Source organism: Pan paniscus, chromosome 17, assembly GCF_029289425.2.
Source record: "Pan paniscus chromosome 17, NHGRI_mPanPan1-v2.0_pri, whole genome shotgun sequence".
Classification (NCBI taxonomy): Eukaryota; Metazoa; Chordata; class Mammalia; order Primates; family Hominidae; genus Pan; species Pan paniscus.
The window spans coordinates 81588948-81606585 of record NC_073266.2 but is presented as its reverse complement, the minus strand read 5'-3'; the positions used below and the strand labels follow the sequence as shown (position 1 = coordinate 81606585).

The 17638-nt window shown below is 38.6% G+C and overlaps 1 protein-coding gene across 2 annotated transcripts in view; it reads left to right on the top strand.

Annotated features, from left to right (window-relative positions):
• The window catches only part of LOC100988975 (putative uncharacterized protein encoded by LINC00305), a 76064-nt gene that overhangs the window by 47110 nt on the left and 11316 nt on the right, over nt 1–17638 (top strand). The window contains exons 2-3 of one of the 2 annotated variants that reach the window (XM_063597357.1): nt 2964–3027; nt 3609–3770. In XM_063597357.1, coding sequence (XP_063453427.1) covers nt 2994–3027; nt 3609–3770 — 196 coding nt within the window. In that variant the 5' untranslated portion in view covers nt 2964–2993. Of the gene's footprint in view, nt 1–2963; nt 3028–3608; nt 3771–17229; nt 17632–17638 lie in introns of those variants that run through there. The other variant, XR_010110164.1, reaches the window with a different exon arrangement.

Here is a 17638-nt window from a genome sequence, read left to right as displayed (position 1 = left end):
ATGACTGGTGTCCTTGTAAGAAGGAAACTTGGACACACACACATACATAGAGGGAAGACAATGTGAAGACAGAGACACAGAGAAAATACCATGTGACAATGGGGGCAGAGATTGGAGTGATGTGGCTACAAACCAAAGAAAGCTAAAAATTGCCAGCAACCACCAGAAGCTAGCAACCTTTTTTCCCAAAAGCCCTCAGAGCATGCCCCTCTCAACAACTCAATTTTCTGCTGTTTTAAGCCACCAGCTTCTGGAACTCTGTGACATCAACTCAAGGAAACCAATACAGAGGGCATTGTTCCTATATGAGCACTGTCATCTTTACCCTAAGGTGGGTGTCACATTCTTGTTCCTCGATGCCGAGTTAATGATTATTGCTCAGGTTCATTTCATTCTGAAAATACAGCTTCTCAATCCCCTGTCCTGAACTGAGGTGATCATAAAAAGGGGTTATCAAATACAAACCCACCATGAGATTCAAATTCTAATGGAGATAAACAGCACTTTGCAACGGTAGAGACGGGGTTGCTCAGATCATCTGCAAAGATGTCCAACTTTGTGCTCCTGAGGATCCAAGGGTCTTTCAAACCATTTGGAATTTTCACAGGAGGTTTTCACGGAGGAATCCTAGAAAGGTCCCTGGAAAGCAAGCACCCTGTTTTCTCCATAAAATAAATGAGGATACAAACACACTCTATTGCAACAGAACAGTCACGACACTCTTCACCAGCAGCCTTCCATGGGACATTCATTCATGGCTCTCCCACTCAAAAAGCCCTGAATCTGAACATAGCGGGCAACTGCCTCATGTGACAAAACAGGAAGCCATATATGGACACACAGGTGCACGAGTCTCTCAAGTGCTGATTTTCAAATGCTGTAAATCCCAGGAGAAATACACAGCTATAACTGCATAGGAGGCAATTTGCCAGAGAAAAAAGAGAACATTTATTTTTGATTTCAAGTAAAAAGAGAAAATCAATTCATTCAAAGACTTTATGAGTCATTTCAGTTATTTGCACTCACTTGCCTAGGGATGTGGGTAAAAGTAGGGTAAATTGGGCTTCCACAAATAACCAGTGAAGAAGATGGACTGATTTCACAATCCTGGCCCTGACTGCTTCGAGTTGTACTGGGAAGCCCCTTGAGGAAAAGAAAGGCCCAGCACCGGGACAGTCCTGAGGTTGTGGTGAACACACAAGCCCTCCTGTGACGTTCTTTCTTCATACTTTCAAGAAGTTTCATGTAGCGGAGAGCTCCAATTGACTTTTTGTGTATTTAATTAAATGAAATATCATGCTTGAGTAGCTTTGAGGGGGTGTTAAAGAATCACACAGAGCAAACTACTTTGGTCTACAGCTAATTACTTTATCTGTTACACGAGGCTTTTTATAAGGCAAAAGAATCCTGTCATAACAACCATCTCCCCTGAAGAAAAGAAAAAACAATATTTAACGGAAAACTTAAACTTCTTGGAGTTAGCCAGCCAGCTTTCTTGTAAAAATAATTGGATATTAAGTCTTTCTTTAAAAATATATGTGCTATGTCGAAGTAGGGTTGCATTATAAATAGAGACTGCTACTAATTCAGTTGCAAACTGTAACTAGCTTTCACTTTATATTAATGCCCAGGGCAACACGGAACACCTTACAGCTTTGCACAACTTTGAACTTATTTGTGTTCTGAAAAGCTGTATGTATGTTAACAAGGAACCTCAGAACACACCATTTTTTGTGCCGTTTGACTGGCAGACTTTGCCATGTAGAACATATCAAGTATTCAGGAAAGGGCAACTCACAACTTGAAGGATGTAAACATTACAAAATCCACCATCTGCAATGAGAAACAAGGATCCCAGTACCTAGTAAAACCAAGGGGCTGGATTTTATTCTCCCTGATGGTCAAAACCAACTGTTTGCACTCAGTTCCGAGTTCTTACCATTACACGTTAAATCCTCTGTGAAATCCTACTACAGGAAAAAGACAAGGTAAACTAAATGAATTCAGGTGACCAGCTAGCAAAAAAGATTTTTATTTTCAGGAGTGAGATCATTTCAAAGCTTAAGACCAACTATATCACTGTCGGTGCCTCTTCCATTTCTGGGTCCAACCCTGCCTCAGCAGCACCTTGCATCTTAACCACTGAAACCTGTACTTAGTTCTCAGCAGGTTTTAAACATCTGCTGACCCCTCTGATTCCCCTATGAGGCTATGAGTTTCTACGACTGTGCCTCATTCATCTTTTCACCCATCACCACCTCACCCAATGTTTGGCACAAGATCAGTGATTAATAAATAGGGCTTTTAAATAAATGTTTAAAATCGCAAATTTAGAGAGTACACATGTATGAAATGTGACCATATTTAGGGACCATAGAATACAGAAACAAAACATTAAAATAATGTTTCCAGGTATATAGCATTTAATATATTATTATAAGGAATATCTGCTTTTTAAATTACAATATTTGCACCTCTTCAGACAGTAAAAGTAAATGAATGATTGGTGATAAGAAGGAGAAGGTCAACAGGAATAGAGGCAGGATATCTTCTCCTCTTACTGATTTGAATAATATCCCTCTATATACTCTCTGCTCAAACATCCCACTTTCCTTCTGTTCATGGGATGACTGAGGTTCCTTCTCCCTCAGGTCTTTCTCCTTCCTTACATTGTATGAAACTTCAATGCTCCTTGTCACTTGGCTTAGTGCCTTGACCCTACCCAATGTTTTTGTCAAATTTCAGCCAACCGCACACATAACTTCAGAAAGAGGCTTGGGGTCAACTAAACCAGGCTGGGTGCAAATAGAGGACACGTCTAAGGCTGTTCAGGTCCAGGCTTTAGAGGAGCACTGATTCACACAGAAGAATGGGGGACTTTTACACTCCCAGGGTTACTCACTTTCATTGTGTTTTGCAGCATTCACTGAAAACAACAATTTATGTTCTTTTTTCACTTGCAGGATGGAAATTATCTGGTCCCACCCCTGGATATGATCAACCTTCATAGACTGTGCATTATACATGGTGAGTAACCATTTCAAATTCTTTCTTTAAAGTAACAAACCTAAGAAAAAAATTAACCCTATTTATAGAGTTTGTCATAATTTGTTTTCCAAATTAGAATGTTACTTATGAGTACATGAACTCACTTCAAATTTTCTACTTCTGTTTCAAGATGTAAAGCCACTAATTGAATGTGGAACTGGTGTGTGATCCACGCCAATTAAAAAAGAATTATCCTCCTTATTGTTGCATTCTGCACTCTAGGTTACACTTCCAACTGCCATGATTTTTATAATAACAGAACTCACTCCTGGGTCTTCATTTTCTGCCGTACCTATAAACACGGTCAGGTTTATGAATCGCTTACGAAGGCACTAGGAACTGAAATACTAGTTTTTAAAATCTGAATATTGACACAGAAAAAGTCTTCAGATTAGATGGATAGTTTCAACTTTTATATTTCTAGTATTATCTTTAATGGACAATGTTGGTCAGAGAACTTTGCCTCTGTACCTTTATTCAATAATAGGTAATAAATCTTTAATTTTGTTGTTGGTTAGTTGTTGCCACCTTGCTCTCCACTCTCCTGTCCCTTATCTCAGTAGCCATCTCTGCGACCTGCAAAGATGAAAAGGGAAAGCAGGAGATGGAAACTGGTCAGCAGCCTTCTGGTTTATCAGCCACACTTACAAAGGTCAAATGTGCAAAGCGTCAGAAGACAGTGGTTAGAGTGAGATTCTACATGCTCTCAATGAAGAATAAAGGTAAGTTCAATATTTCATGAAACAAAAAGTTTTTTAAGTTATTATAAAGGAATGTTTCCATAGCTACTTTTTTATTAGTATTCAATATGAGGACTTGAAATAATATTACTTCTGATAATAGAGTGCTTAAAATTTTACTTTTCTTGCAATCTAAAAGCTCCCTCTTCTGACCACGCGGAGTAGTTCTTTATAGGCTCTTTTTAAAAATGTTCTTTATATTTTTTCTTTATTTTATATATATTCTACTTTAAAAACTTTCATAAGTCTTAATAATAAGAACAAGCAAATCTGAAATTATATAAAAGACACCTTGTGCTCAAACCTTGGACTGGAAACATAGCAATTACAAGTTTTACATTATTGTTTCCCTCCAAAGTTACAGTAAGTTGTATTTCTAAGACAATAAGAATCCATTGTCTTGAGTAGTAATTATAAGCTGCTTTTTGTGGCAAATATTGTGTTACTGAATCACCAGTGGTGGGGCAGACTCTTTGGTTTTTACAAAATAACATAATTGTATATAATATAAATCAAATACAGAAAATCTTGAAAATATATAAATAGATTTAATTCACAGCAATTAATTCAGCTATTAGCATCTTTAAAAATACATCTTTCATGGCTGCATAATATTCTATGATAAACACATATTACAACTTTCTTAAATAATCACATATAGATAGTTATATCCAGTTATAATGATGGAAATATCATTACACTAACATAACTTTAGAAAGTCCCTTCCAGAAGCATTATGCAAACTTACAATTCTGTAGACTGTACATGAGTTCTCACCATGTCCTCCAGAATTCTTAGCATTTTAAATATTTACTAAATTTATTAATTTTAAAAATGCTATTTAAAAATTAAAGTTTTATTATAGTCATATAAAAATATTATTCTTCTAGTTATTTTGGCCATTGTTATTATTATTGTACTTCTCTGTAAACTAACTTTGTGTTCATTAAACATTTTTCTAAGAGAGCATTCAAGATTTACTTGGGAATCTCAGTAGTTCCTCGTATGTTCATTAAATATTTTATTATTGTGTTCTTTAACTTACTACGTTTTGTAATACAAAGAAGATTTTAATATGTCATATAGTCAAATCCACATTCCTGAATGGAAATATTTATTCCCATATTATATTCATTAATTTTTGGTATGATTGTTTATAGTTGGTGGTGTAATTCATCTAGAATTAACTTTGTCGTATACTGTAAAGATACAAATAGCATTACATTTTCCTGATAGTTAACGCTCGACATTTAATAAATAATTCATATTTATTCAATGGATTTTAATACCAACAGGATTATACACTACAAACTTCTGTGTATGTACCTATTTCTGGTTTTACTATTTTCATTTATTGATTTCTCTATCTAGTCAGCTATGTTAAGCATTTTAACAGTCTAGTTAAGTCACTTTTTATTATCCCTGTTTTTCAAAATATTTTTGCTGTTTCGGACATTGATAATTTTACATTTTAGAACCATTTTGCCAAGTTTTTAAAAACTTCTAAGATTTTTAAGATTTTTGTTGGAATTGCATTAAATTTGGGAAAAATTGATATGCATACAATCCTGAGTCTTTGTATCTAAGAGTAAGGACTAAATCTTCATTTCTTCATATCACTGTATCAAGTTTTATGTTATTATGCATAAAGATTCTTATGTATATAGGCACTTACTTCTTAAGTCTATTTGAGTCATCTTATATTATCTATGAACTCTACCCTTAATAAACTCTTTTAAGTAGCATATAGGAAAGTTTTATTCATTTTTTAATATTTATTTTTTTATCAGGACCATTACAGAACTCCGTGAGAATTCTTCTAGCATTTTTCCCATTTTATTGTTGAAATTCCAAATGTTCATGGGGAAAATTGAAATTTTTGTTTCTTTTCATAACATTTCCCATGTTTCATAAATTTTTCCAGATACTCATTGATCTCTTTTATATGAAGCTTGTGTATTTCTTCAGCTCATAAAATTCCTTATTTCATATCTTCAAATAGTTCCATTTGTTTTAGTCTTTTATTCAGAAAAATTGATTATGTATATATCGAAACTCCAAATGTATTCTGTCTGCTATTTCTCTCTGATCTGTTTCTTTTCTCCACCCACTTTCTTTGTGTTCTGTTAGGATCCTCAAGTGAGTTTTCTAGCCAGTAAGTAAAAATTCTGTAGTGTTGGTTCTCTTCTTTAATGATGAAATGCAGTTGTAAATTCCAAAATTGCATTTTTAATTTTCTTAAATTATTTCACTTCTTTTAGATTCCTTTTGGTGTGTTTTTAGTTTTCAGATAGCTCCTGTTTCACCTCAGTCTCATAGGATTCCATGTCATCTTTCACTTCTTCCATTAAAAAAAAAAACTCCTCTTGTCTTATATTTTAGTGAGATCATAAAGCAGGTATTGCCCAAATATAATTTATCTTCTGCAATAAATCTCTTCAAAACTAGCTCCTTTCCTGGATGTTGAGTACTGTGTCCCTCTCCTTATTTTGAGCTGCAAAATCTTTTCACAGGCCTCCTGTTGGCTGTTTTCTATTTACACATCCTTGAGAGAGAAGAGGTCTCTCCTAGCCTCATGCTTGCCTGTAAATAGAGTAGGAGGATTGTCCCTGTGTCTCCTCACTATCCATCTGCTTGCTGTTAGAAATCGCCTCTCAAATTTTAAGCTCAAAAGGGGTATTTTTTGTCATCCTTGCTGTTTTAATTTAAAATTGCTTTGCCCTTTTAGTAAAGCCAGCAGCCTAAAAGAAATGGGGAAGAATCATAACCATGATCAGTCAAGGTTAATTCTGTTCAATCTCTTCTCTGTGTGGCTCAGAGGTCAGTTTTCTGTATCCAAATTTGTTTGTCCTGGTCTCTATGACAGGTACACAGATTGAGGCTTCTTGGGAGTCTGCTTGCCCAGAAAGAAATTCTTTTATTTTATTTTATTATTTATTTATTTATTTATTTATTTTTTGAGATGAAGTCTTGCTCTGTCCCTTAGGCTGGAGTACAGTGCAGCTCACTGCAAGCTCCACCTCCTGGATTCAAACGATTCTCCTGCCTCAGCCTCCCAAGTAGCTGGGATTACAGGCACCTGCCAACACACCTGGTTTATTTTTGTATTTTTAGTAGAGATGGGATTTTGGCATGTTGCCCAGGGTGGTCTTAAACTCCTGACTTCAGGTGATCTGCCCCCCTCAGCCTCCCAAAGTGCTGGGATTACAGGTGTGAGCTTGGCCCAGGAAGAAATTCTGCTTTACCAAGGGAAGGCTCACTGCTTAGGGGGATGCCTGGCTCACCACCAGCTCTCTGCCTGGTTCAGCCATGCTGGAAGCTCCAGACATCCTGGAGGATCTTCCCTGGGCTGATCCTTACTCTCCAGCAGCAGAAGTGCTTCTGAGGGTGTTGTGCTCTCTGCCCACAGTCGACCCTCACCCCTCCCTTCACCACTCCAAATAAGGGAATATCCATGGGGTGCTGCCAGGACTTGCTTTCCTTAATTTCCATGTTTGTATCATCTTCTCAGAAGGGGACCTTGTGAAACAGTCTTCAGTGTTTTCCTTCAATTGTCCTCCAATTGCTCTCTTCCAGCAGAAATTATTTGCACTTTCTCTCAGATGATTGACTCTTTTCCCTAGTTTTTAGTAATAACGTTCTTTTAGTTTGCTATCATTTTGGCCATTTCACAGGAGATCTAGGAGGAGACAAATGAAATGCCTGGACTCCATCAAGTTTCATCTTACCAAAATGCCATTCATTCAACTCTTCTCCCACAGACCCCAGGTATAGCAAGGGATTTGCATTCCCCGATCCAGAATCCCTTCAGCGGAAAACTATTTCCCTTTTTTTCGCAACTGATGGTACTTTTCTATTTCTCATATTTTGTGTGCACTTCTTTCCAATTAAACTGTAAGTTCTTTGAGTAAAGGTGGGGTGATCAATGCCTCCTGGTTTTCCTAGAACCTCTCATGTTTTGAAACTGAAAATCTCCTGTACCAGAAATCTTATAAACAGGGATGGGTGGCTATGCAGCTCAAGGTCAACATATGCTCTATCTTTAAGTCCCTTCCCAGCTCTCATCATTTAAAACTCTCTTGCCTATAGCAGAAGTTGATGACACATATATTAAATGAGTCACTTTTCCCCATGGCTACAACCCCTGTGACTACAAGCACATATTGACAGGGTAGGATTGGCTGCGTGCAGTGGCTCATGCCTGTGATCCCAGCACTTTGGGAGGCCGAGGCAGGTGGATCATTTGAGGTCAGGAATTCGAGACCAACCTGGCCAACATGGTGAAACACCATCTCTATAAAAACACAAAAATTAGCCGGGCTTGGTGGTACACACCTGTAATGCCAGCTACTGGGGAGGCTGAGGCAGGAGAATTGCTTGAACCCAGGAGGTAGAGCTTGCAGTGAGCCAAGATCGCACCACTGTACTCCAGCCTGGTGACACAGCGAGACTCTATCTCAAAAAAATAAATAAAATAAAAATAAAGATAGGTTAGGATTAGCCTACAACTGCTAACCAGAGCAGCTAAGTGAACTAACTGGCTGTCAGGTTTATTCATGTGGGGAAGTTGTGAACTTTTTGTAATAAAGTAGCCTGGTTGATTATCTCTAGATACTTACACATTTTTAAAAAGTCCTCATCGCTGGAGTGGTTTCAGGCATAATTGCTAAGAGTAAAGTATGGGTGGAATGATTCCTTTAAGGCTAATATTTTTATAGACTCGCTATGACGCCATTCAGTGGACATGCAAAATATATTTTCCAAAAGCATTGGTGCCTCGGGCTGTCCTCCACGGCCATTTAAAACATTATAATGAATTGCTTACTGGATGTGTGATAATATACTAAATGTGCTTTGAGATATGTTCTCTGTCCTAAAGAAGATTTTGTTCAGAAGGAGTGGTTAAGAGCTGTGACTCTTTACTGCTTCCCCACAGCCAACTCAAAATCACCCCAAGTACATCCTTAATGAAATGTATTCTGAACAGCTTCTCATTTCTTAAATATTTTAAATGACTTTCCCTCTTTAAATAGGGAGAACAAGTCTTGCTCTCGGCATAATCACTGTACACAAGCCACAGAGAGTTCACGTGAGAGGAGAAAATTCACTGGGCCCTTGGGGAAGATCACCCCAGTATCATTCACACCTCACCTTTGTTGGAGGCGTCAAAGACCAGGGGAAAGGAAAACATCCCATCATCCTTAATTTGAAGAATCAGATTAGTCAGCAAATGTTTTTTGTTTGTTTGTTTGAGACAGAGTCTCACTCTGTCACTCAGACTAGAGTGCAGTGGTGCGATCTCGGCTCAATGCAACCTCCGCCTCCCGGGTTCAAGTGATTCTCCTGCCTCAGCCTCCTGAGTAGCTGGGACTACAGGCACCTGCCACCACACCAGGCTAATTTTTTGTATTTTTAGTAGAGACGGGGTTTCACCATGTTGGCCAGGATGGTCTCGATCTTCTGACCTTGTGATCTGTGCACCTCAGCCTCCCAGAGTGCTGGGATTACAGGCGTGAGCCGCCATGCCTGGCCTAGTCAGCAAATGTTTTACAAACCCTAACAATATGCGGGAGAAAAAGTAATGAAAGCAGCCATGCAGTTGCTGTTGAAAAGAACATGAAACTAGAAAAGGCACCCAGTAAGCACCAAGGAGAAATGAGGAGAAACAAAACCTGTGAGAAAAGCCAAAGGAGGTGACATAGGTGAAATTAACCTAAGGGAAATGTTGGTTTTTCAAACATATTTAAGTTTCCTAAGGGCAGAAATTGTGCCTTAGGAACTAATCCATTTTTATTCTCATACCTCAGTGCACCCAGTGCATAGGAGTGGTTTTGTGTGGAAATAAGAGATCAAGTTAAATAAATATCACTATCAGGGCAGATAGTCTCTACTTAAATAATTTTAAAAGCCTTTTCAATATAGCACAGATTATGCAAGCTTTTCTTCTGGAAAACTGTGTAGGTGTGTGTTTACATCCTTAACAGGACTTGGAAATTAATCACATATTGATTATGAGTGATTAATTAATCACCGAACCAAACTATCCACAACTATGTCATCTGCTTTCAGATATGTCTAAATATAGCAACAGGGGGGCCGAGTGTGGTGAAATGAAGAAGCAGATTTTATGTTAGCACCTGAGCTTTGCAGACCAATGGTCTGATTCAAATTCCAGGTCTGTCACTTTCCAGGTGAGTGGCCTTGAACATGACTTGACCTCTCTAAACCTCAGTTTCCTGATTTGCAAAATGAGGATAATAATAACTCCCTGGCCCAAGGATAGCTTTATGGACATGGGACCTGTGCCATCACACAGAAGGGCCCACACTTGATCTGAAGTTCTGCTGTACTCCTCCTGAATTTTTAAATAATGATCATCTTTGAACTTGTGTTTTGCACATGAAGTTCAACGAAACAATGGAGCATCATCCATGTGAGCAGAGAGAGACCCTTGCTGCCCCATTTGCATACTGTGTGGGCAATGCTCCATGAGCACAGAGCTCAGGTGAACACATGATGTTTGGGAGTTTAGAGAGATCCAAAGGAAAGAAAAGGAAAGCATATATTATGTCTATCAGTAAGCAGGCGACAGACAGCCCAGAGAGGTCGCACCTTCTATTTGAACCAGAACTTGCTTTCAATCCAGAAAGAGGTAATGATGTTCTAAGAAACATGAAAAACCAGGGAACACTAGCATGTTATTTGTTACTCATTTATTCCCCTGTATTAGTCACCCACTTAGTTGACAATGACCACATAGTAGAAAAGGGAAAGACAGGGCAGCACATACCTCCTTTTCTTGTCAGTCCTGCTTCATTCATAAGTAAGTCAATGGCAGAAAGTGTTGGTAAATGCTAATCAAGAGGTGAATTAAAGACAGTTGAGTTAGTTTTGTGCAGCACTTCCACTGGTCTGGTAGGAAAGAAATACATACACGTGTGTAAGCTATGAAACATAAATGGTGTCATGTCAGTGATTCCACACACAAGCTAAATGCTCTAATATTTGCATTTAAAACTGGCATTGTACAATATAAAGATGAATGATACAATTCAGGCAGATAATTTACATTTTTATTTTTTACTTATAACATCGAAAAGCAAATAAAAAATACCATGACACATAAAGAGAGACTGCAGAGGAAAGGAAGAAGTTTCCTATTTCAGTACCATTATCACATCACTTTCTGAATACTTGAGCAAGGGGCCCCACATTTTCATTCTGCACCAAGTCCTGCAAGTGATCGCTAGTGGCACATACTGATCAATTGAAAAAAGCAGGTATTTTTCTCACATAAACCCTTTCGGGTAACATTTCCTCAATTTGCCTGATCATAAAAATCACCATTAGCACTATTGATAGTAGCACAGATTACAGAAACTCTTTTCTGGAGGACTGATATTGTAGGTGTGTGTCTGCATGCTTAACAGGAACACCAGGAGAATTTTATTATCAAGTAAGTTCAGAAAATGCCTCTTTAGAAGAATGAGGTTGTGAGAGATTATATCACAACTTTCTATTATTTGATTCTTAGAATTTTATTCTGTGCTTGGCAACTATTCTAATTTGCCTCTAGTGTCTATTGTAGCCATGATATTTTCATATTCTACTAAAAAGCTCACTTAATGCTTTTTGTTTCCAAACACTTAGTGATATTGGCTATAAACTTTTCCACCTAGGTTTAAAGATAGCTCCAAAATTGGCCTCTCCCTGCCTATTGAAACATATGCCTCCATTCTCCCAAATGCACGTTTCCATCCATGTCTTTGAGCCCACTATTTGCCCCTTAAGTATTTTCCCCTCTGCCTATTGTGTGCCTGTCTGGAAACAGGCACTGATAAGGTTTGGCTGTGTCCCCACCCAAATCTCGTCTTGAATTACCACAAGTTGTAAGAGGGACCTGGTGGGAGATAATTGAAACATGAGGGCAGGTCTTTCCCATGCTGTTCTTGTAATAGTGAATAAGTCTCATGAGATCTGATGGTTTTATAAGGTGGAGTTTCCCTGCACAAGCTCTCTCTTTTTCCCTGCTGTCATCCATATAAGACGCGACTTGCTCCTCCTTGCCTTCCACCGTAATTGTGAGGCCTCCCCAGCCACATGGAACTGTAAGTCCACTAAACCTCTCTTTCTTTTGTAAATCATCCAGTCTTGGGTATGTCTTTATCAGCAATGTGAAAATGGACTAATACAGGCACAATCCAGGACAATTCATTTCCTGCCTTTTCCCCACTCCTTAATTCTGCAAATGACATTTCTCAGGCTACTTCGACAAGTGGCTTTCCCTTGGGTTTAGCCAACAGAGAGCCTAGAGAGCAGTGGAAGAAAGAAAAAACCAGCCTGTGTGTTTGCACTGTCTCTGTATTAGTCCATTTTCACATTGCTATATACTACCTGAGACTGGATAGTTTATAAAGGAAAGAGGCTTAATTGACTCACAGTTCAGCATGGCTGGGGAGGCCTCAGGAAACTTACGATCATGGCAGAAGGCAAAGTAGAAGCAAGCACCTTCTTCACAAGGTGGCAGCAGACAGAGAGGAGTGAGCATGGGAAACTGCCCTTTGTAAAACCATCAGATCTAATGAGACTTACCCACTATCATGAGAACAGCATGGGGAAAACTGCCCCCATGATCCAATCACCTCCCACCGGGTCCCTCTCTCTACCTCTGGGGATTAAAATTCAGATTATGATTCACGATGAGATTTGAGTGGGGACACAGAATCAAACCATATCAGTCTCTATCTCTGGAATTACCTGTATCTTCATGTCTCCTGCTTCTTCCTGACAGTCTATCCTTCTGTGATCATAGCTCACCACAGGTAGCTCTGTCTCTTTGGCTCTGGTAACCCCATATTCCCCTTGTGCCCCAGCCCTAAGGTTGGTCCCGTTTTCTGTTGATGCTGACTTTTGGTCACCTTCCTGTCCCTTTTTTTATCTGTTTAGCTTTTTCAAGACTTCTGCAGCTAATCCTCCCTATTAAATATCACCTCTCATTATACCTGGCACAGGCTCTTTTCTCCTGATGAGGTCTTCCACCATTGCAATCTTCAAAATGCAAGTTTTCCAAAAATTATGTAACATGTAGTTTCTGAGTATCTTAGGAGGGCATGACACTGAAGATAGAAAATGAGTAAGACATAGTTCAGTTGTCCTCAAGGAACTTACAGTCTCATGGGAGGCAGACAAACCCATGTATGATTACAATATGGTATTTTAGACAAACACATATGCTTTGGAAGCAAACCACATGGACATGAGTCCTGGCTCTACCACTTACTGACTCTGTGAACATGGACAAGGCAGGCACCCCTCAACAAGGATTTTGTGCGTTGCACTAAAGAGCTAGATTGAGAGGTGCTCTTTGTACACATGGGAAATATTTAGGAAGACTGCCCAAGCAAGAGCACTGAGATGCATGAAGAATTCCTGATCAGTTTCAGGGCCATTCTTTAGAACTGTACTTCCATATTTCAGGATGGTGGGAGGAGAAATAAGGAGATGGAAACAGAGGAATTATTTGGCCAGCAAGTTCATCTGAAATTATTGGTCAACTGGTGAGGGAAAAGAAAGAGTTGAGAAAAATCACAAATTTCTGGTTATTTAGCAAGTCTTCCATGACTGTTCCAGAGCTGCCTGATCTTGCTTCTCTCTGACTTTCTTTTTTTTTTTTTTTTTTTTTTTTTTTCTGATACGGAGTCTCGCTCTGTCGCCCAGGCTGGAGTGCAGTGGTGCGATCTCGGCTCACTGCAAGCTCCGCCTCCCGGATTTACGCCATTCTCTCACCTCAGCCTCCCGGGTAGCTTGGACTACAGGCGCCCGTCACCACGCCTGGCTAATATTTGTTTTTTTTGTTTTTTTTGTTTTTCTTTTTTTGTAGTTTTGGGAGAGATGGGGTTTCACTGTATTAGCCAGGATGGTCTTGATCTCCTGACCTTGTGATCCACCCGCCTCGGCCTCCCAAAGTGCTGGGATTACAGGCATGAGCCAACACGCCTGGCTGCTTCTCTCTGAATTTCTCTTGAGTAATGGTTAGCACCAGACAATAACTCATTTCCTTATCTCTAATTCTTTTATGTATTCATCAGTGACCTCCCTCCACCCAGATCCAGAGATAGGTCCTTAAAGACAAAAGCAATAGTATATTTTTCTATACCCCAGAATGTTCCCTATATATTTTATATATAAAGGTATTTAACAGATTTCTTCGAGGAATCTAGGTTTTTAAAATATATTTCAAAAATGTTATATCACTATAAGCAAGATTAAGTAACAATGTCAAGAATTCAATAAAGTGACTCTAAATTTTTAGCTTTCCAAAATATCAACTTACTAAATATTAATTATCAAATGGAATAAAAAAATGCAATCTTACTTTCAAGTTTGAGCTTCTATGGTTTCAGTTTAATTTTACTAACCATCTTTAGTAATAAAGAGCTGCTAATGGCTTGATGATTCCAATTCAGAGAACCAATTTGATTGGATTTTCTGATTAAGTGGACTAATGTTAACTATGCAATATGATGCATAATAATCTATCAAACCCCATTTTTTAGCTCTTTTTTAATGGAGGGCTAACTGCATGATTAGAAAATGAAAAATACAGTTTTTCAGGATTCATTTACTGTAAGTTGACTGAAATTGAGTGGAATAAAACCCAAGTGTATTTGCCTTACGGATGCTATTTCCATGTGTATAATAATTATTTCCTAACATTGATTTGAGAAACTGTAATTTGCTTTCACATTTAATCAATGGAGAACAATATTTGGATCAGAATTCTTTTTGAGTAATATCATAATTGCCACATTATAGACCCTCTCTTTCCCTTCTCTTGCTAGCAATATTAGGTTTCTGTTTCCTACTAAACTGTTTAGCCTGTTTGGAATTCATGTGACATTTTACATGGAAAGAAGTGTGAAATGCCACTTGCCATACTGCTACCTTATAAATTATTCATCCCTGCTGTTTATCAGGCAGCTTCTGCTTATAGATAAGAAGTCACCTCTCGTTTGCTGCACACATCACATGGGCCTAAACAATCAAAAATGGTGTGTAGCCTCCTAACAGAGCAAGGGGAAAATCCAAGCAAGAATAGTTTGGAATGAGACTCTTCCATCCTGAAACAAGCCCCACCAATCTTCTTTGACATGCAATGATAATATTTAGCTTGCTAAAGTGCATAGTTGAAAGAAAGATGCACACTCTCAATAGAGGACAGACAACAGAAGGTAAACTTTCCCAATCCTGATGGGTAGCTTTAGTGAATCAAAGGTCAAATGAGCAGCTATTGTTACCCTTTCAAGCAACCTTAGAAATTTCCAAAGCTACAACTATCAAGAAATTCTGTATTTGTTTTTTCAATTTTTGGAAAATATGACAGTGTTCCTATCCACATTATCTAATTATCCATATTGTTTTTTTTGTTACTTTGTAGTGTCCCCCACTGTGGTCAGATTTTGATATGACATATATTTTGATCTAGAATATCCATTTTTTTTACCATCTTAACATAAATCTGTTGGCAAAAATGCAATAGCATCTTTATGCACTTCAAAGCTTAATGGATTATAATCAAGCCTATGAAAGGAATGGTTATATTTATTATGACTTTAAGTGATTATTAGTAATAAAAATATCACTGAACTAACTAGAACATTTTTGGGCCAGCTCAGTCTTCCCCATAGACAAACTTTCTGCACTTTATTCAATCCTAACTTTGCGTGCATTATAGGATTCGAGTTTATAAATCTCATTCCACATTTTACCAATCAACAAAAAGCATATATTAAGAACATATTCTGTGTGTAACAGTATGCTAAATGAAATGCTATGGACAACTGCAAAGAAATGTAAGCTATACAGCGGAGTGCCTTCTTAACCCCCTCAGTTTAAGAAAGGCAATTCCCATTTATAGATTAAAACAGCTTCCTCATTAGCTAATGGCAGAGTCAGCACCAAAAGTCAAATTTCCAGTCTTTAAAGCTAGAGTTATCCCCATGTCTTCTTTTATGACCCTGCATGCTGCCTGGGCAGATAAAAATGACACATACAACTGGGCGTGGTGGCTCACGCCTGTAATCCCAGCACTTTGGGAGGCAGAGGCGGGTGGATCACTTGAGGTTGGGAGTTCGAAACCAGCCTGGCCAACATAGCGAAACCCCGTCTCTACTAAAAATACAAAAATTAGCTGGGCATAGTTGTGCACCTGTAGTCCCAGCTACTTGGGAGGCTGAGGCAGGAGAATCTCTTGAACCCGGGAGGCAGAGGTTGCCGTGAGCCGAGATTGTGCCACTGCACTCCAGCCTGGGCAACAGAGCAAGACTCAGTCTCAAAAAAAAAAAAAAAGTGACAAATACATAGAGATTAGAGTAACACAACATACAGTTTATATGGAAATAGTATGCTGGAGATCCAAAGGGAAGTGGGACATTAACAAATCCATGGAAACATTTTAGCATGAAGTTCAAAGCAGACTTCCTATGGAAAATAGGTCTTGATCTGTGCCTTGAAGAATGGAGAAGAATGAGTAGGATTCAAGCAGGTATATAAGAATAGGAATAGGAGTAGGAATACGAAATGCAATCTGTATGTGTTTGGCTTAATGAATAAGCAATGTAATGAAAGGGATGAAAGGGGCCTTCTTGATTAGGGAAGCTTAAGGAGTCAGTTTAACCAAGAGTCAGTGAAGTTGTTGTCAGTGGGCACAATATTAGAAGGCATTATGTGATCACAGTCAACTCTCCTTGAATGCACATCCACAATTTTTTCGTAGAGCACTAGTCACTTATATTCCACACTATGTGTGGTTGATGACATCATTTGGCGCTGATTCCTCACACCTCCCTGTTCTCATACTCTTTTCCAAACAACTGCTCAGCCACATACCTGCTTTGATGGTCGTGATGCTCAGAGAGATGAAGCTTTGAAGAGTAGTGCTTGGGGATTATTCTCTTGCACATCTACAAGCATCATGAGAAGGCTGGCTTCTATCAGATGAAAGATATATGGGGCTGAGTTTCATCAGCCAAGTTTAGCCTAGACCATCTAAGCCTCAGCTGCCTAAGTGAGCACAGCCAAAATGAGCAGAGCCCTCCAGGCAAGCCCAGTTTGGATGCACGAACCCTGCAGATGCATGAGAAATGCATGTTTACTGTAGTATGCCACTGACATTTTGTGGTTGTTTATTGCAGAGCAAAGATTTATTGATAAACCATGAAAGATATTCAAATGATACTATTCACTGACTTTTATAATATGGAGTAAAATATCTAAAAATATGAAGGCTAAAGAAAAGAGGTCAGCAACATTGTTTTTTAACTTTTTTAACTTTTATTTCAAGTTCAGGGGTACATGTGCGGTATTGTTACCAGGGTAACATTTGCGGTATTGTTACCAGGGTAACATTTGTTACCTAGGTAAACTTGTGTCACAGGGGTTTGTTGTACAAACTATTTTGTCACCCAGGTATGAGGCCTACATTTTATGTACTCACTGCATACAGCTTAATGAATTGGATTCTTATGGGGTTAGAAAGGATAAAAAACATCACCCCTGTTCTCAGGAAGCTTAAAACTGAGTTGATACTATATGCCATATACATGAGAAAAGAGACAAGAAAATTTAGTCAGCTATTTAAATGTAGAAATTGCCTTTCTTGGATCACTGCGTATGAGACACTGCCAGGCAGATTAAGAAAAAAGGGAACTAGCTTCAAGGTGTGAGAACACAAGACATCTGGACGAGGAGAGTGTGTTTTCTGTGGGTGCTTCCACTAACAGCCTGCATGCAAACCACGGAGCTTCAGGGACTCTGGCCACCCCAGATTCCCATTTCTTTAGAGGTAAGAG